The 19,785-nt window shown below is 27.6% G+C and overlaps 5 protein-coding genes across 5 annotated transcripts in view; 3 read left to right on the top strand and 2 right to left on the bottom strand.

The window, feature by feature from the left end:
• The window catches only part of Phum_PHUM288420 (Muscle-specific protein, putative), a gene marked incomplete at both ends in the record, with an annotated part of 5,340 nt that extends 2,517 nt beyond the window's left edge, over positions 1-2,823 (top strand). The window contains 3 exons of the mRNA XM_002426938.1: positions 1,038-1,249; positions 2,442-2,562; positions 2,632-2,823. Of these exons, the coding sequence (XP_002426983.1) occupies positions 1,038-1,249; positions 2,442-2,562; positions 2,632-2,823 (525 nt within the window). The remainder of the gene's footprint in view (positions 1-1,037; positions 1,250-2,441; positions 2,563-2,631) is intronic.
• Positions 2,824-3,052: 229 nt separating this feature from the next.
• Phum_PHUM288540 (glycosyl transferase, putative) lies at positions 3,053-5,941 on the bottom strand (the record flags this gene model as incomplete). The annotated part of the gene is made up of 9 exons (XM_002426940.1): positions 3,053-3,146; positions 3,257-3,452; positions 3,529-3,727; positions 3,819-4,100; positions 4,165-4,382; positions 4,457-4,689; positions 4,810-4,928; positions 5,007-5,109; positions 5,916-5,941. 9 exons carry the CDS (start codon positions 5,939-5,941, stop codon positions 3,053-3,055), a joined length of 1,470 nt encoding a protein of 489 aa, XP_002426985.1.
• A 172-nt stretch (positions 5,942-6,113) lies between these two features.
• On the top strand, positions 6,114-10,875 carry Phum_PHUM288550 (transmembrane protein 16E, putative; the record flags this gene model as incomplete). The annotated part of the gene is made up of 16 exons (XM_002426941.1): positions 6,114-6,317; positions 6,396-6,524; positions 6,601-6,747; positions 6,958-7,118; positions 7,258-7,426; positions 7,727-7,959; positions 8,060-8,220; positions 8,500-8,732; positions 8,809-8,973; positions 9,057-9,260; positions 9,332-9,575; positions 9,664-9,869; positions 9,956-10,131; positions 10,208-10,313; positions 10,455-10,684; positions 10,794-10,875. The coding sequence occupies 16 exons, from the start codon at positions 6,114-6,116 to the stop codon at positions 10,873-10,875; spliced, it is 2,850 nt and encodes a 949-aa protein (XP_002426986.1).
• Positions 10,876-11,797: 922 nt separating this feature from the next.
• On the bottom strand, positions 11,798-12,777 carry Phum_PHUM288560 (GTP-binding nuclear protein RAN1, putative; the record flags this gene model as incomplete). The annotated part of the gene is made up of 3 exons (XM_002426942.1): positions 11,798-11,988; positions 12,104-12,405; positions 12,668-12,777. The coding sequence occupies 3 exons, from the start codon at positions 12,775-12,777 to the stop codon at positions 11,798-11,800; spliced, it is 603 nt and encodes a 200-aa protein (XP_002426987.1).
• A 1,260-nt stretch (positions 12,778-14,037) lies between these two features.
• On the top strand, positions 14,038-18,214 carry Phum_PHUM288570 (PHD finger protein, putative; the record flags this gene model as incomplete). The annotated part of the gene is made up of 15 exons (XM_002426943.1): positions 14,038-14,192; positions 14,251-14,402; positions 14,935-15,116; positions 15,186-15,438; positions 15,512-15,749; positions 15,828-16,105; positions 16,182-16,353; positions 16,434-16,556; positions 16,651-16,817; positions 16,894-17,012; positions 17,080-17,234; positions 17,305-17,584; positions 17,682-17,884; positions 17,991-18,099; positions 18,197-18,214. The coding sequence occupies 15 exons, from the start codon at positions 14,038-14,040 to the stop codon at positions 18,212-18,214; spliced, it is 2,604 nt and encodes an 867-aa protein (XP_002426988.1).
• Positions 18,215-19,785: the final 1,571 nt, after the last annotated feature.

Consider the following 19,785-nt stretch of genomic DNA (forward strand, 5'->3'; position numbering starts at 1 on the left):
TGAACTTTAAAGTGTTTTTTTTTTTTTTTTTTTTTAAACAACTTAAAAAATTATTTTAAAAAATTAAATAAAAAGAATTTTTTTTCTTAATGAATGAATGAATGAATGAATTTAATTAAACAATTGTAAATAATGTTTAAATAAAAAAAAAATTGAACAATTGGAATTTACCAAGGGGGAAAAAAAAAATTTAAAAAAAATTAAATAATTTTCCCTACTAATAATCATCGATAGTAACAATTTCCGATTTAAATTTAAAATCCATCAATAATAATAATAATAATAATAATAATAATAATAATAATAATAATAATAATAATAATAATAATAATAATAATAATAAGTTTATAAAAAATAAAAAATTATAAAAAGTTTAAAAAAGAAAGCATAAAAAAATAATTTCTAAAAACAAAAAACAAAGAATTAAAAATTTTAAATATTTTTAATAAAATGATTAATAAAAATTTTTTTGACAATTTTAAACAATAATAATAATAATAATAAAAGTTATTACATATTAATAATTTATTTATTTAGGAAAAAAATAATAATAATAAAAAAAACTTACCGGCATTTTGACGTGAGAATAAGAAAAAAAAAAACTTTAAACAATTAAAATTTGAACCAAAAAAATTTGAAATAAAAAAACAAGCAACAGTGGCAGTAGAATAAACTTTTTGCTTAAATTTTTTTTTTTTTTTTTCTATTCCGTTTAAATAAAATTCAGAATGAAACAGAATGAAAAATACCGAATAAATATTCTTATATTTCAAATTTTCAAACGTAAGATCCAAAAATAAAAATTGCGTCTGCTCTAAAAAAAAAAAAAAAAAAATAAAAAACATGTAACGTTTTTTTTTTTAATAAATAAATATATATATAAAAAATAAACATAAGATACAAACTCTCGAGTAAATTTTAATTTTCGTTAAAGATTTTTAAAACGTTTTAATTTTAAAAATGAAATGACAATGTCAAAATTTTTTTTTTTTTATTATTACATATTAATTGTAAAATTTTTTTTTTCGGTAATTAAGGTTGCTGGAAAACGAGAACCTGAACAAGAGAGGGAAGCACAAGAATGGATCGAACAAGTCGTTGGTGAAAGATTTCCTCCAGGTTATGCTTACGAAGATGTACTCAGAGATGGTGTCTTCCTTTGCAGGCTCATGAATAAATTACAACCTGGAATCATTTCCAAAATTAATTATTCCGGAGGTGATTATAAATTTATGGATAATTTGAGTCAGTAAGTATTTATTTATTTATTTTCTCCCCTATTTTAAGAGTATATTAATATAAATAAATTGCTTTTTTTTTTCGTTTAAACTCTTTCATAATATAAATAAATAAATAAATAAATTTTTTTTTTTTTTGGCATAAGTTAAATATTTATTTTGGAGCGATAACAAATAATTTTTTTTTAAATAAAAATATAACGTTATATAATTATTATTATATTATTTTATTAAAATTATAAATAAATAAGTTTTAATAGATATATATATAAGAAAAAAAAATTTATTTTTAAACGTGATAAATAACATGGATATTAGATTTCAAATGCACCCACCTTTATAAATATCATTGGGAATTATAAAAAGACGGTAAGAGATATTTATATTAACGTTGGTTAAAAAAGTCATTTTACATTTTCTAGTGATAAACAACAACTTCTTAAGCAACATAATCTCTTGAACTTTATGTTTTCCTGGTAACAAGAGGGGCTAACGTCGGACGTTACGACCGACACAGCTCTCTCTCTCGGGAACGCCCGTTTGCCCACCGTCCCGACCCGTGCGGTTCTTCCGTCGTCTCAAACTATAACGACTCCCCCTTCCTCAAAACGTAGCCCCTTCGTTGTTAAATTATTTTTATGTTTCGCTTATGTAGAATTAAATTGCCCTACTGGCCGCTCTATATATCTTTACTTTCTTCTTTTTTCTCTCTCTCTCTCTCTCCCACTCTCTCTTTCTCCCTCTTTTTTTTCCTCCTCCTTCTCCATTACACAAAATTATTATTATTATTATTATTTGTATTTATTTTTAAATTTATTTATAATTATTTTTTCGTAACCGTTTTTTTTTTTTTTAAATAAAATCTGATGTAAATTTCCGATCGTAATAAAGGGCGGTGACTTAAAAATAACGAAACGTTTAACGATTTAGAACGTCATTTGAAATGTCAGAGATTATTTTTTTTTTTTTTTATTACCGCCCATAAAATTTTATTTTAGAATTTAAAAAAAAAAAAAAAAAACATTTAACGAATTTCGAAATCAGTTTAAAAAGAAATAATTAACTGATTGATGTCATTATAAATATTTAAAAATAACAAAGTTTAAAATTTAAAAAAAAAACCGTTAAAATTATTAAAGGCGATTCTCATTTTAATAAATATTTTAATTAATTAATATAATATATTAATTAAAATTTACTTAGATTTCAAAAAGCTTGCGTTAAATATGGAGTTCCCGACGTTGATCTTTTTCAAACGGTCGATCTTTGGGAAAAGAAAAATATTGCACAAGTCACAATGACAATATTTGCTTTGGGCCGAACCGTGAGTCTCCATTTTGTTTTTATATCGTAAAAACCGAATTAAAATAAAATGAATATAAATTTTTTTTAGGCTTACAAACATCCGGAATGGCGCGGACCATTTTTAGGCCCTCGTCCGAGTGAAGAAAATAAACGCGACTTCTCGGAAGAACAATTAAGAGCCGGTGAAGCTATTATAGGCTTGCAAGCTGGTACCAACAGGGGTGCCAATCAATCGGGACAAAATTTTGGCGCCACTAGAAAAATTTTATTGGGAAAATAAATTTGAATTATTTTATTTACCATATTTAAATGATAAAAATGTTTTTTTGATGTATTTATAAAAAAAAAAAAAAAATTTAAGCATTTAATTTTTTCGGTTACGTTCAAAAAAGAAAAAAAAAAAAAAACTAACCTTTAAATCGATTTTTAAATAACCGTTTTCCTGCGTATTTTGACAAAAATAATTAATTTATAATTTTAATTTAAAAATATTATATATTTGGTTTTTCTTACATTGAGTGATTCACGTTTTTTAATAAAGGATCCATTATTCTTAAAAATTGTTTTCCAAATTCTTTTTCGGAAAACCTTTGAACGGATGATCTTGAATAAAAAAAAAAAAAAAAAAAAAAAAAAAAAAGAATCCTTTACTACTACATCATCACTACTATTTAATATATAATAATAATAATAATAAAGTGATTAATTCTTACCTTGCTGCCAATATGATTTTTTCTTTCTGCTTTTGTGACATTTGTAATATAAATGCTAAAACTTGAGCGTATTCATCATCGTCCACGGCTAAAAATCCTGTTCTACTATCTTCGGTTTCGATTATGATATCCGTTTTAGGACCACCGGATTTGTGAGCGACCATTATTAATCCTGCAGCCATGCATTCTACGACACCTGAAAAAAAAAAGTTTTTTTTTTTTTTTTAACATGTTATTAATTCATTCGAGTAAAATTTTGAATTACAAATAACCTATTCCAAAGTGTTCATTCCACATTGCATGAAGACCAATTGTGGATTCTGTCAATTCTTTCAACAATTCCGAGTATGGTATGTTTAATTTAAAAACAACATTATTTTCCAACGATAAGTGTTTACATAAATCTTCCATATCTTTAACTCTTCTTTTGTCTTCTGCATTTCTACAACCACCAACCAAAACCAACTGAACCTGGGAACAAAACAATTACGAGCATGAAAAAAAAAAAGATTATAATTTATCAATTTCTTTTTCAATTTATATTGTAAAAAATGTTTATTACCCTGTTCCAAAGCTCTTCCGATATCAATCCTCTGAGCTGATACAAAGCTCTCAGTTGTAAAGGATGATTTTTTTCCGGTCTGAATTGTCCGATGGACAAAATTTTAATTAAACCTTTTTGATCTACATTATCTCTCGGTATGCTGATTAAATTTTCAATAGCACAAGGAGGATAAACGCAATGAGTCGACATGGGTTGTTGCCAGAGTTCATTTATGTGTTGTTCAGTCCAAGTGGAATTTACCATAACTATATCTGCAGTTCTTCCTACCATGCCATAAAGCTAAAATAATTAATACAAGTTCACAATACTTATTCATTACATTGTTAGGACTTTTTTTACTTACCCATGCAAATATTTTATAATAAATTAATTTTCCACCAGTTAAAAAAGGAGATTTCGCTACAAATTGCCTATTATTATAAGTAGAAACTCGTTTTGAAACAATTTTTAACATGTCCGTGGTTATCGTAGGATAATGAGTGTATGTCGCTATCTTACAATGTCCAATGTATTTAAATAAAGGATAGGTAAATGCATAGCCCATGGTATCTATGAATAAATCTTTTAAAAAAATGATGTTAGTATAATAAAATATTATCATTATTAGAAAAAATTAAGAGATTTAAAAAGTGTACCTGGCTGATGGAGCGAGAGGGCTTCCATACCTAAAAAAATGGACCCCAACGATTGTCCGAGTAAAGTAAAATAAGGGTATTTTACTGGTTCGATCCATTTTCTGTGATTTAAATAAGCAAACTCTAATTTTCCTTGAAAATTTAAATTAAATCTTTGTTGTACTTTTGATAGTATTTCTTCTGGTGAATATTCGACATCTCCAGTGTAAACAACAATGTTTGTTTTAGGGTACCTGAAATACAACTTTAAAAAATTAATTACATATATTATCTTTAGGTTTTAAAGAAAAAATTGAATTATTGTATGAATGTCATTGAATTTGTTAAAATTAGTTGTAATTAAATATACAAACTTTTCGAAAATGTTTTTCACAGCTGCCCACAAAACTCTTTCTCCTCCTCCTCCATCGTTGCAATAGGGATGAAAAATACCAATATGCAATGTTGAATTTTTAGTTTTCTTATAAAATTTCTAAAATAGAATTTTATGCATGTGTAAAAATATTTTTATTAACAAGTCTTTTTTATTGTAAATGTAAAAATAACTTACAAATCTATAATATGTAAATATAACTGGAATTGCAATTAAAAGCCATAAACAAACACTGCATATTAAAAAAAATATTATTTGTAATATTGAAAATAAAATTTGCCTGAAAAAAAAGAAAATTGAAACAATTCTTTTTTTAAATGAGAAATAAAAACAATAATTTTATTTGTGACAATTTGAAGCTTTTGAAAAAATCTCTAAATCAATTTCCTTGCCATTAAATAAAACTTACATTTTAACATTTATAATTTGAATAAAAATAATAAATGCCGGTAAACTTGAGCCCCCAAATAGATTTTTGCAAGTATAACTGACAAGTAAAGTTAATTAGCAGAAGACAAAAAGTTTATCGTAAAAGGTACACAAGTTAATTGTGTGTAAATGTCCGGAGTACTTTTATTACCGTCAGTCAACCTCCGATATGTATTAAAATTTAGGTTCGTATGTTTTAATTAATATTTTTAAAAAATTTAACCGTTTTTTTTAAATTAAATTATGTTTCACGCAATATTTATTTTTCTCTTACATTTTATCACTATTTAAATATTTAAATTTTTTTAGTTATTACATCATTGATGATATTAAATTTAGATAATGAATTTTTTTTTTTTTGGTTATAGTTTTTAAATTTTATTAATATTCTAACGTATTTTTTAATCATTTATTAATTATTAACTTATTTCTACTCAAATATATATGTGCTGGTATTATATTTCTATACTTTATGTATTCAATTTATCAAGTTTGTCTTGCATGAGTTATTTATAATGAAGAAAGAAATATAAATTATTATTATTATCATCATCTTTATTAAGTGTATTATTCTATTCGTTTAATTATCCAAAAAAAAAAAAAAAACCGTTATTTTCAAATTTAGGAAAACTCGATTCTCAATATGGACAAGGTAACATAAAAATTTTAATAGATTTCCCCATTTTTTTCACAGCATAAAAAAAAACTTTGAATAAAACTATATTTCCTTATTTAAAATTCATTAAAATGATGATGATGATGATGCATTTATTCCTTAAATTTTATTTTTAGGTTAATATTTTATAGGTTTTTGTGTAAATGAAAATTTCAAAATAAAGAAAAAGGGGAGGAATAATGAGCGAAAGCAAAAAACATGAAGAATTTGTGTTAAATGAAACAAAATGTCATTTGCCAGAACAAGTACATAATTCTTTAGATTCAAATAATCATAGCGATACTGAGAATAACATTTTTTGGGAGCCGAAATTAAGAAAAAAAAATTCATTTAGTAATCCTCTTTTAAGTATACCACCATCGACATCGAATGCAAATTGCGAGGTTGGTGAATATTATTTTTCACATTAAAAATATATATAAAAGAGTTTCTCATTTCTTTTCTTTTTCCGTTTATTTAAGATCCAAGATGATAGTAACGAAAGATCATCTTCTTTTTTTAAAGATGGCTATAGAAGTATTGATTATGTATTGGTTTGGGATAAATTTCAACCTAGATCCTTAGATAAAATAAATGTAGAAAAAAGACAGGTAAGATCTAAAAAAATTCATCTACTCTCATCTCATCTAGTTTAATCTCATCATCTCCATTTTTATTAATATATAGATTTTCGAAGATAATTTGAGAGGTGAAGGTTTAGATTTAGAATATGAAAATGAAGTTGATGGACTTAATTTTATTAAAATTCATGCACCCCTTCAAGTTTTAAGAAGATATAGCGAAATATTAAAATTAAGAATGCCTATGAAAGAGGTAATTATAACTTTCTTACTCGAAATCATTATTTTTAACCAAAGATTAATATTAATTATTATTTTTAGGATTTGTGTACTATAAATAAAGATCAAAAATTAAATCCTATACTTCATGCAACAATGTTTCTTTCGAAAAAGGTAAATTTTAAATATTGGGGTTTAACCTGTTTAAAGTTATGATATACAGAAATTTTTCTTGTCTTGTTAGATACCTGAATTTCAAGGTGTTCACGATAGAACAAATTCATTTTTCGACAAATGCAATGCAAGTATTTACTCTGTATTAAAACACATATACGTAGATAAAAAAATATTTCCTAGGAAAAGTCATAGATTTACAGCAGTTTATAGTCGAGACAAAGAATACCTGTGAGTATTTTTAAATATGCCTAAGAAAAAACAAAAGAGAAAAAATAAAAAAAAAACTCACGTGACGTCACATTGAAAATTGATCCGTTTTCTATTGTTGATTGTTTTTTTTTTTTTTTGGTAAATCTTCACATTTCAGGTTCGACGTCAATTCACCTGGTTTTTTCACACCAGCCATTCATTCACGTATCGTGCAATTTATTTTAGACAGACAGAGATTTTCTCTCGACGACAGTAATGAATTTGCATTCGGAATAGAAAGGTTAATTAATGAAAATGTCTACAGGGCAGCTTATCCATTGCATGATGTCAGTTCACACACAATTGGTTTTTATTTATTTATTTATTTTTTTCTTTTTAAATTGCATTTGCTTCTTGATTTATCTGTTTAGAAAAAACAAATTCAATTATTATTATTATTATTTTAATTCATTTTTTTTTTGTCACAGAGAGTACATACATAGATACACTTTGCAAAAAAAGTATTACACGTCGTTTATTATTATTATTATTATTATTATTACAGCTTAACTTATATTTTAAATAATAATAATATTAATAATGGTAGCGATAGGTTTTATTTGCTTTTATTTTTTAAAAAATTTTAGGGAGATTTAAATACACCCGGAAGCATGCGATACACTTTATTCAACGAATGGGGAAGCATAAAAAGGTTTTACCGTTATCAACCTTTAGATTACGTAAAAGACTATTTCGGAGTTAAAATAGCATTGTATTTTGCCTGGTTGGGATTTTATACTCACATGTTAGTTCCTGCTAGTATTGTAGGCCTTGTTTGCTTTATTTATAGCTGTTGCACTATTTATCAAAATCAACCTAGGTGAGTTTTCCATTTGCTTTATTATTATTATTATCGCACTTTATAGTAAAATCATTTGTTAGTTCAATATACGCCATGTTTTTTTTTTTGTTCGTTTTAGCCAAGATATATGTGAAAATCAATTAAAAATAAAAATGTGTCCTCTATGTGATTTTTTTTGCGATTATTGGGATTTATCCGAAACTTGTTTGCACGCTAGAGTAACTTATCTCATTGATAATCCCTCCACAGTTTTTTTTGCAATTTTTATGTCTTTCTGGGGTGAGTTTTTCCCTTTTTTTCGTTTTAAATTTAATTTATGAACACAACAAATCGATAGTTTAAAAAAAAAAATTACTATTGTTTTACATCACTAACAAATTTTTTAGCTCACAAATTTTATAATCACTAACAAAATTATTTGTAAATAATAAGGTGTGTGCGTGTGTGTGTTATCGGAACCAACATTTTTTTTTATGTCGACCGAACATTATGTTGTATATACGATTGAACGAACGAAATAAAATTTATTTAATGGTGTCTGTGTGTAAACAACAACAGCGGCTATGTTCCTCGAACTTTGGAAAAGGTATTCGGCTGAGATAACACATCGATGGGATTTGACCGGTTTCGATATCAACGAAGAACATCCTAGACCTGAATATTTGGCAAGGTTGGCACACGTCGAAAAGAAACACGTTAACGTTGTTACAAATACGATGGAACCGTATGTGCCTTTTTGGAAAGTACGATTTCCAGCCACGATGCTTAGCTTTTCCATCGTTCTTTTATTGGTTGGTTGTTATTTTCTTTTCCCCCTCATGTAACTTGTTTTTTATTTCAAAAGTACTAAAGTCATTCATTCCTAAGGTTGCAATGGCCGTTGCTGCAGTTTTGGGCGTTGTCTTGTATCGAATGTCTCTTCTTGCTGCTCTGAGCGTTTACGGAGATTCCGTTATCACGAGTTATGCAATTTTATTCACGACCGCAACGGCTGCCACCATTAATTTATTTTGTATTTTTATTTTCAATTGGGTAAGTAAAATTTTTTTTTTTTTTTTTTTTTAATCCTCAATTTCTAACCAATACGGCGACATAAATATTATTTTTTTTGGTAGATTTATTCTTGGTTGGCTGAATGTTTAACGGAGTTGGAATTTCTACGTACTCAAACGGAATTTGACGATTCGTTAACGTTGAAAATATATTTACTTCAATTCGTTAATTATTACGCTTCCATATTTTACATAGCTTTTTTCAAAGGGAAATTTATCGGATATCCGGGAAATTACAATCGTTTGTTCGGTTACCGACAAGAAGAGGTGAGATAAATTTAACAAAAAAAAAAAAAAAAAGATATTATTAACTCACGTTAAGATCCGATCTTTTCCAGTGTGGTCCAGGAGGATGTTTGATGGAATTATGTATTCAGTTGGCCATTATCATGGTTGGAAAACAAGCGGCAAACACAATTTTAGAAATGCTCTTCCCTCTTTTTTTTAAATGGTTAAATTTACGTTGGCTGAGAACGGAATTGAGGGGTAAAACATCCATTAAAGGAGCTTGGCAGTGGCTAAAAGATTTCAAACTCATTCAATGGGGTCCGAGAGGTCTTTTTCCGGAATATTTAGAAATGGGTATGGCCCCAAAAAATTTTTTTTTTTTTTTTTGTCAAACTCGTATATATGCAACTTACCATTTTTTCTTTTTTTTTTCTTCCTGCAGTTTTGCAATACGGATTCGTAACGATATTCGTGGCGGCTTTTCCTCTCGCACCATTTTTCGCTCTCATCAATAACGTATTCGAAATGAGATTGGACGCGAAAAAATTGTTGACCTTTTACAGACGACCCGTAACTCAAAGAGTTCGAGACATCGGAGTTTGGTTTAAAATATTAAATTCCATCGGACGACTTGCTATTATAACAAACGTAATCAAAAGATTTTTATACATTTTTTTTTATTTTTTTTAGAATTTAAATTTAAATGAGTGTACCAATGTCTCGTTGTTTTTCAGGGTTTCATAATAGCATTTACATCAGAATTCATACCACGGCTCGTATACGTACTACACGTGAATGTAAATAAATCGTTGGACGGGTATTTAAATCATTCGCTGTCGTATTTTGACGTGACTGAATTTCCCAAAGAATCGGCTCCCCAAAATACAGTCTATAACATATCTTATTGTAGGTCCGTAATGATTCTACGAGTTTCGCATTCGAAAACGATTGGAATTATTTCATAAAAGTAAATTTTTGATTTGTAGGTATCCGGATTATAGGCAGGGACCGTGGCAGGAAAAACCTTATTCGACCACTTCCACGTATTGGCACGTTCTTGCGGCACGATTGGCATTCGTCGTCGTCTTCGAGGTATTATTTATCATTTTGTTTTTTTTTTTTTTTAAATTTAATTTAAAGAATAAAATTAATCGTACCTGAAAAAAAAAAAAAAAAAAAAAAAACAAAAGAAACAATCAGGAATTAATTTTGGAAAAAACCATTCTTTTACAGAATGCTGTAGTTTTGGTTATATTGCTGGTGCAGTGGTGCGTTCCTAGCATACCCGGTTACCTTAAAGACAAAATCAGAAGGGAAGCTTTCATCACGAGCGAAATAATAATCAAACAGGAAACGGAAAGAGCGAGAAGAGCCGGATTAACGCCGACACTAAAGAGATCGTCAAAAGGTGCCGGTGACGTATTATCGGGTCCCGAAGGAGCTTTGGAAACTTTAATCGCGAGGTAATTTTTTATGCAACAAGTCAAATGAATGAATTATTATTATTATTATTATTATTATTATTTATATCTTTTATCTCACTCGCTCGCGTTTATTTGTTTTTATTACAAGTGAAAATAATCTAGTCGCTTCTTCGTTGCAAATCAATTGCGCCCGCGTACCGCAAGATGTTCCTCTCGTGAGTCAACTCTAATGACGTCACACACAAAAATGGGATTATTTTAAGACAAAAAAACGTTATTAAGACGTTCCTTCCTTTTTTCTTCTAAAAATCTAGTCAAATTATCCTAACATTGTAATTTTTTTTTTTTTTTTTGTTATTATTTTCAATACTTGTAAAGTTTTGCTCAATCGATATTTTTTTGTTTTTTTTTAAATAACATGGATCATCATCGTGACGTAACAAAGTTCAACGACCTCTCCCCCCATTTAAATAAATTCGGTAAAAAAACGTTGAATTTCATGAACGACGAAAGAATAATATTTGCGATCTCTTCAAGTTTACTTTAATATATATGTAATTACCTCATGAAACTCATGTAAGCAAAAACTTCATTATTGATATTTGTCGCGCGTGTCGTAAATAATAATAATAATAATAATAATAAATATTGTTTCGAGCGTCGTCTGTCGTTTTAACGATTTCCTCCGCCCCCGCCCCGCCTCCCCATTATTTTTATTCGTTTTGATTATTTGTTAAAAATTGTTTTTTTTTGATTGTAAGAATTTATGTAAATTTATAAAACATATCCTTATTGTATTAAAAAAATAATTTTAACTAACATTTATTATTATTATTATTATTATTAATTATGAAAACTTTGAACAAAAAATAAGAACAAAACTAGTCGATACAGTTATTAAAAAAAAAAATGTTGACGGTTATAAGAATCATGTTAAGTTTTTTTTTTTATACCTTGAATATTATTATTATTATTATTAATGTTTTCAATATCGAAACCAAAAATTTTACTTTTGTAATTATACAATTTTTTTTTTTTTTTTTTTATAATATAAAAATAATTGTTTTTTTTTATTTGAAATTTTTTATTTTATTTATATCAAAAAAAAAAAAAAAAATAAATGAAAATAAATGAAAAGTCTTACATTACAATCTACAGTCTTTCAAGTTCCTCTAATATTTGATCTGTGATATCTTTTGAATCTTTTTTAGAATTAACAGCAGCTTCGATTGCATCTTTAAATAAACAAACAACGTTTGTACCATTGCTTGCCGATACATAATAAAAAGGAAAATTATTTTTTTGTGGGAATGCATATGACATTTGTGTCGATTCCATATTGGCTAAAATTAAATTAAATATTATTATCAATTATTATTCTGTGTAAGGAATTTCAAAAGAATAATTTATCCATAGTTAAATTGTGATTGATTGATTGATTGATTGATTGTTACTAACCATCTATTTTATTTGCTGCACATAATACTGGAATGTTTGGACGAAACACTCTTAGTTCTTTTAACCATTTAGGAAGATTTTTATATGTTATTTTTCTTGTCACATCAAAAACGAGAATACAACTGTTGGCTTCGTGATAGTAGGAAGGATGAATCGACTGAAACATTTCTTGTCCTGCAGTGTCCCAAAATTCTACTGATATTGTTTCCTTATTAACCGTTGTCTCATAACGATAGAGTTGTACAGCATAAGTTGAGATTTGTTGAGGTTTATAATTATCTAAAAGAAACCTTTCTACCAACCTAAAAAAAAAAATTGCCAATATTTCCATTGTGTGAATAAAATCCGTTATTGAATCATGATTCAAATGAAAAAAATTCAAAAATCGATAATTATCATGTAAAAAAATTCGATGTTTCTTCGATAATTGTTTTTTTTAACCCAGTAAATATATATTTAACGAATGATTATTTTAAAAATGATGAATTCAAAATGGAATTTACATTTTTTTTTTTATTTTAAGAGCAGCATTACAACCCTTATATATTATTAATAATTACCTACTTTGATTTTCCTACTGCACTATCTCCTAAGCAAATAATTTTCACATAACTTTTTCTTTTTTTTATATTTTTTTCATCAACATTATCTGATATTTTTTGATTTTCAGCCATGTTCGCTTTAATAATTGAACGGTTGTCATAACAAAAAATTTTAATTGATTCAAGTTGTTGATTGAAAGTATCTGCTAAAAACTTTTAACGGACGTTTTTATGGCGGAATTTTATTCGAGAACGCGCGGGAATGATAGAAGGCGGTGGAAAGTTCACAAAGTTGATGGTTCACATAACTATGTATATTATATTCGTTTCCATAATTTTTTTTAAAAAAGAATTTATCAACTAAAAAATTATCATGTCTTCTTGTAAGTTATTATAAATTATTATATTTTTACACTGATTTATATTATATATATATCATATATATATATTAAAAATATATTTGAAATATTAAAAAAATAATTTATCAAAGTTTTTTAAAAAATTTAATTTTTTTAAAAGTATTTTTGAAAAAAAAAAAAAAAAAAAAAAACGAATTATTAATACTATTTTTGATTATCGAATAACGAATTTTAATATAATAATTATTATAAAATATTTAAATTTATCATAACTTTAAAATAATTATTGTTATTATTAACCTTAATCAGATAATAAATATATTTTATATTGGGAAAAGAAGAATTGCTTGCTTCAAAAAGTACTCATTTTCATATATATATTCGGTTTTTTTTTTAGTGAATTACTTGAAAACATAAAAATAATTTAGTTAATAAAACATAATTTAGTTAATTTTTTAATTTTAATAAGAATATGGAAACTCATGGTTGCTTTTTATTTTTTATAAATCCTGATTAACATTTTCAATATCATCTTCTAGCGCATCGATACATGATAATGCTAATATTATCATATATGTTGTAAATATAACTAATAAAACTTCTAAACTGAGCAAGCTAAAATAAAAAAAAATTTGATATTTAAAATAAATTGTGTTTTGATTGGGAGAACTTTTAAAACGCATTCCATATCTATGCCATATTGATGCTTTTAATAATCTTTCTCCATTAATAAGCAAATATATTATATATATTGCTAAATATAAATAACATACGAGTAGGCCCCAAGGATATGCTTTTATTAATTTTAAATTACCATACATTATTCCAATCTGTAAAACAAGGTTAATTATAATAATAATAATAATAATTCATTTGATGAATTTGTTTTTTTTTTTTTTTTTCGAGTTTAAGAACTAAGAATTAGACAATACATACATACATACATACCAACAATAAAAAAGAGAATACCAAATAACAGAGTAGTTCAGTGAAATTAATTATATGAAATATGGGAAACAAATAAAAGACTTGAATGCCTGATGGTGTACTCCCAAGACAAATTGATATTACAATAGCATATTTTACAATTTCGAAAAAAACAGTTATAAAAACAATTAAATACAAGCCTGTATGCCATGAATATCTTTCCCAAACAAAACAAAATGCTTTGACTCTAGTTCGAAAAATGTGTTTCCTGAAATTATTAAATTAATGTATTTATTTTTTTTATACGTACAGATGAAAGAGAGCCATCAAAACGAAAAATAAAACCACCCTCCCAACCCCTTTTGGACCTTGAATTCGGAGAAAGCTCCGATGATAGTGATTTTAATATTGATGATATACATCAAGGAAGTGATGATGATGATGATTCTTCAGTTACTGATGATGAAAATGGTAAGTTGAAAATTTGTTTGAATGGGGTAAAGGTTCAGGTTTTTTGACTACTTTTGTTCGAGTGGTAAAGGTTCAGGTTTTTTGACTACTTTTATTCAAGTGGTAAAGGCTCAGGTTTTTTGACTAATTTTGTTCGAATTATAATTCATTCGACTAACTGTTTAATAATAATACTTACTAATAATAATATTTTGTTTTATAATTATTATTATTATTATAATAAATGTAAATAAATGTCATTAATAGTTTCTGGTAAATGATAAGTGATAATTATTTTTTTTTTTTTTTTATCATAGTTATTTAAAAACAATTTTTAACCTTTCTTTAAAACATTTACAACCCTCTCGGACCACAACAATTTCATCCCCGTCTTCGTTTAAATATTTAAATATCATTTTTTTTTACAAAATAATTATTTAATAACACTTAATTTTTTTTAATAATAATAATAATACTCTATTGTTTTGAATTTTTTTTTTTTTTTGATAAAGAATACTGCCAAGTTTTATAACTTTTTATAATTTTCTTTCAGGTACGGACAAAAGTTCTTTAAGTGATGATGATGATGATGATGATGATGAAGAAGACGAGGAGGAAGAAGAGGAATGTGAAAAAAAAGATGTAATTTCAAACGATTTGAATTTAATAAATAAATCAGAAGTTAAAACGGAAAAAAGCCTTCGAGATTTATTGGAAAAAGTAGAACCGCACCAAGTAATTGAAAATTAATTTTTTTTTTGAATACTTAAATGATTCTTAATTCAAAATGGTTTTCGTTTTTAGGTTGAAAATAAATTATTAAAAGCAGCCGAGGGTGTTATGATATGTTGCGCTTGTTTGGGAGACAAAAGCGATCACATAAACGAAATAGTCGAATGCGATTCCTGTGGGGTTACCGTTCACGAAGGTTGTTACGGTATTTCCGATTCTTTAAGCGTCAGCAGTTCCGAATCTCTTTGTCCGACCGAACCTTGGTTTTGCGAAGCATGCAGGGCAGGAGTGGTAAATCCATCTTGCGAATTATGTCCCAATAAGGGTAAGCAGTAAATTACGTCACCGAGAAAATAGTTGGGGGCTTGTTTTTTCAATCACTAAATTGTTAATTGTAGGTGGAATTTTTAAAGCGACAGATGTTGGAAGATGGGTTCATTTGGTTTGTGCTTTATACGTTCCCGGAGTTGCTTTCGGTGAAGTCGAAGGTTTAACGAACGTCACTCTCTTCGAAATGCCCTACAGCAAATGGGGAGCCAAATCATGCGTTTTGTGCGAAGATCACAGATTAGCCAGCACGGGAATAAATATCGGTTGTGATGCCGGAATGTGCAGAACTTATTTCCACGTAACTTGGTACGGAAATCGAATATAGTAAATACGAAAAAAAAGGTATCGAGTGCATAATAAAGTATTATTATTATTATTATTTAGTGCTCAAAGAGAAGGATTACTTTCGGAAGCTCACTCCGAAGAAGTTGATCAAGCAGATCCTTTTTATGCTCATTGTAAATTACATACGGATAAAACTTTGATGAAACGAAGGAAACGAAATTATATTGTCATGCAATACAAGACTAAAAAAAAAACATGCGATAATTCGGACGGTGAAAAGTCTAACGCGACCGCGGAAGCACTAAGAGTACAACGAAAACTAGCAAAAAAAAGGGCCAAATATTTGGCGTTAAAAAAAAATTCACCAACTCCTTGGGGTAATTATAGTCGACTTGTTGCCACAAATGCTTACAAATTATTATTATTATTATTATTATTATTATTATTGTTTAGTTCCGACGCAAAAAATGCCTCGATTACTCACGACGAGTGCTTCCGTATGTAGGGAACTATGGAGAAAAGCCGAACTCATGGGTATCGATTCGGATGCATTGGAAGCCAAAGAAAGTCGAGTGGCAGTTTTGACAGATATTAATAAAAAATGGCACGTACCTCCCGCTTTCAGGTATCGATTGGTACACTTTTTTTTTAATTTTTCCCGATAAGAAAGTAGTCGAGTCGCATTCAAATTTTTTTTTGTTACAGTTACGAATTCACGGGTTATTTTTTAGACAGAAACAATCGGATTCCGGCAATGAAAAAAAATTTGGAAAATCTCCTGTTGGAAAATGGAAAATTGTCGGGAGAACAAGAAGATTTGAAGAAAAAGTAATAATAAAATAAATATTTTAATTCTCATTGAATTTTGTCGTGGCACGTTTTTAATTTTGTTTTTATTTCAATCGTTCGTTTGTTGGTTCAGGTACGATCAGGCATTGATGAATAAACAAGAGGTTGAAAATTTCAACGTCAAATTGAAAAAGATTTTGGAAAAGTTTCACTCGTTTGTTCAATTCGTGGCTCCCAACAAACGTTTGCCCGTCGTTTCGGAAAATTTAGTAAATCAACCCCGAACATCTCATCCCTTATGTAAATTTTAAACGATTTTTTTTTTTTTGTTTTGGCTTTTACTTGTTGCGTGACGTCATTTTTTTTTTTGTTGCAGCTACCATGTCGGTACCCACTGCAGCCGCTTTGAAAGCTGGCGTCGGTTACCCGATCGCGAGAACGAATTATAAAGGACAATTACAAACGGAACCGAAAGTTATCAATAAGCAAGAACAGGTGAAGGAAACAAAAACCCTTAATCTTAATTAAAACCTTAAAACTAATACCTTAAAATGTATTTCAGGTTCCTCCTTTAACTTCTTTCGAATGCGGTATTTGTCGTTCTAATCTCAATCAACACCTCCTGGCAAAATGCGATACCTGTCATTTTCATTATCATTTGGGATGTCTGACTCCGCCCCTGTCGAGAATGCCCAAAAAGACGAAACTCATGGGATGGTAAGTGTTGTCCCCGCCCACTTTTTTAATTTTATAAAGATTTGTTGAGGGATTTGTATTTCCCACTCAGGCAATGTTCCGAATGCGATCAAGAATCTGGAAATTCAAATATGGAGGATATCGAAGGACCGAGAAAATTAAGACGAAGTAAAGAAGATTCTAAAAACGTCGCGGACGCGTCATCGGATTTCATCGAGGGGAAATGGTCCGTGTCGAAAATAAAAAGGGAGAAAAAGAGAAAGAAGGAAGAACATCCGGGAAGATATTCTCCCGAGTTTTTAGGAACGAGAAAACACAAGAAGAAGAAAAAAAATTTAAAAATTGACAATCTTCCAAGGATTAAAATAAAAGTAAATTTCTCTCTCTCTCTCTCTCTCTCTCTCTCTCGAGCATGGAGGCAAAGATTACGACCACGTGACATTGTTATTGTTCTTCTTCTTCTTCCAGATAAAAGCGATACCCAATCCAATGGGTGAAGGTGTATCGTCGGAAAATACTCAAATGTTTGTGGCATCTTCTTCCGATATAGAATCGGATCCTTTAATAAAAGACCAAGAATCTAATTTTACGCCATTTAAATCGCAAATTCCAAACGTCGTCACTCAGTGCGACACTTGCGGTAATTTCGACGACAATAAAAATTTAGTCATGTAGGTCATGTTCGTATTAAGTCATTGTTTTCCCTCCATTTTTTTTTTTTAAAAAAATCTTTCGAATTTTCATCTCCCACATGGGCAAATGTTTGTTTTTTTGTAGGTGTGACGAATGTCAGAAAAGTTTTCATTTTGGATGTCTCGATCCCCCGTTGAAAAAATCACCCAAAATGAGAGGATATTCTTGGCATTGTGCTGATTGCGATCCAACCGTAAGAATTTATCGAATCCCATTTTCTCTTTCCTTCCTTTTTGATTTCAAATGATCGTTTTTTAACGGTTTTTTCTTTCTTCTTGTTTTTCCCGTAGGATTCCGATCATAAGTGATGGCGGCGGCGGCGGCGACGGCGGCGGTGGCGTCGGTAAATGTATTATATATACATTGAATTTTTTATCACGTGATGATAAAACGACCGTTAATTTTTTCTATATATTTTTAAACGAATAAATTTTAATTTTTAAATCAATTTTTGTTATAATTTATTTGTTGCACCTGAAATTATTTCAATGCATTCTTCTTATGATAATTATTTCATAAACTCTGAAAATTTTTTCATTTCCGGTTTAAATTTTAAACGATTTGGAAATTTTACCCGTTAAGTTTCAATTATTATTATTATTATTTACATTTCGGAAATGAAACGAAAGGGGGGAAGAGAGGGAAGTGGAGGGGGGAGAGAGAGAGAGAGAGGGATTAAAATAATTTTATAAAAAAGTCACTAAGAATTGTCATTGTCGCGTTATTGTAATAAATAATTAATTAATTTGTTGTAAAAAAAAAAAAAATTAGGGTTAGTTGTTTGTACCTGCGCTTTTTATACTTGAATCTTTTTTCTTTTCCGTTATAACTTAAAAAAAAAAAAAAAAAATGAGTTCAGTGACATATAAACGAGTTTATTCCGGGCGCGTCTCGTTTTTTTTTTTTTTTTTTTTTAAAAATGTTATTATGAAATATAATTGATTTAAATATAAAACGTTTAAACGTTTTTATAATAAAGTTAAAATTTTTTTTTTTTTACACAATCGTTAACCTCAGTTTAAATAATATAATTTAATATTATTTTTATCTTTTAAAAAAAAATTGTGTTCCCAAAAAAAAAAAAAAAATCAATATGGCGGCACCATATTACTTTTTTTTTTTTTTTGTCCTATTGAAATTAAATAAATCGACATTTGAGTGATTTTCGAATTTGAAAAATAACTTACAACGACGATTAACTAAAAGATTATAATTTATTTATTTAAATTTTTATTAATAATAAATAAATTATGGTAATGTTTTTTTAAATTAATTTTACATTTTTTTTTAACTTTTAATTTTCCCCATCATCCTTTTTTTTTTTTTTTTTTTTTTACATATATATTTTTTGTCATGTTAAATAATTATTTCATTTAATTACAAATTAATTAATAAAATATTTGTGATAAATTAATTAGAGATTGTTTTTTTTTATAAATAATAATTTAATAAATTTTATTGATTTGTTTATTAAATGTCACAGATGTTTGTCATATCCGGATTTAAAACATTTAAAAATTTTTAAGTTTATGTAAAATTAATTAAAGTGACACTAATTAAATTATTATTAATATTTCTATCGTGACCTTTCACCTCTTAAATTTACATTTTTTTTCATATTAATTTGATTTGCTTTTTTTTACAGATGGATTAAATGTCTGTCAACCTAATGTCGAATGTCTAAGGACTTGTTAATAACAAAATGAATAATTTAATTAAGGATGAATAAATGAAAATTAAAATGATGGGGAGTTACATTATTTAAATATGAAAAATATACCCACATGATGGTATAAATGTTTTATGATGAGCCTCGAATGAAAAAAAAAAAATTATTTATAATGATATTTAAAAGAAATGATTGTGGTAAAGACTCATT

This window comes from Pediculus humanus, genomic scaffold (assembly GCF_000006295.1).
Source record: "Pediculus humanus corporis 1103172107667 genomic scaffold, whole genome shotgun sequence".
Classification (NCBI taxonomy): domain Eukaryota; kingdom Metazoa; phylum Arthropoda; class Insecta; order Psocodea; family Pediculidae; genus Pediculus; species Pediculus humanus.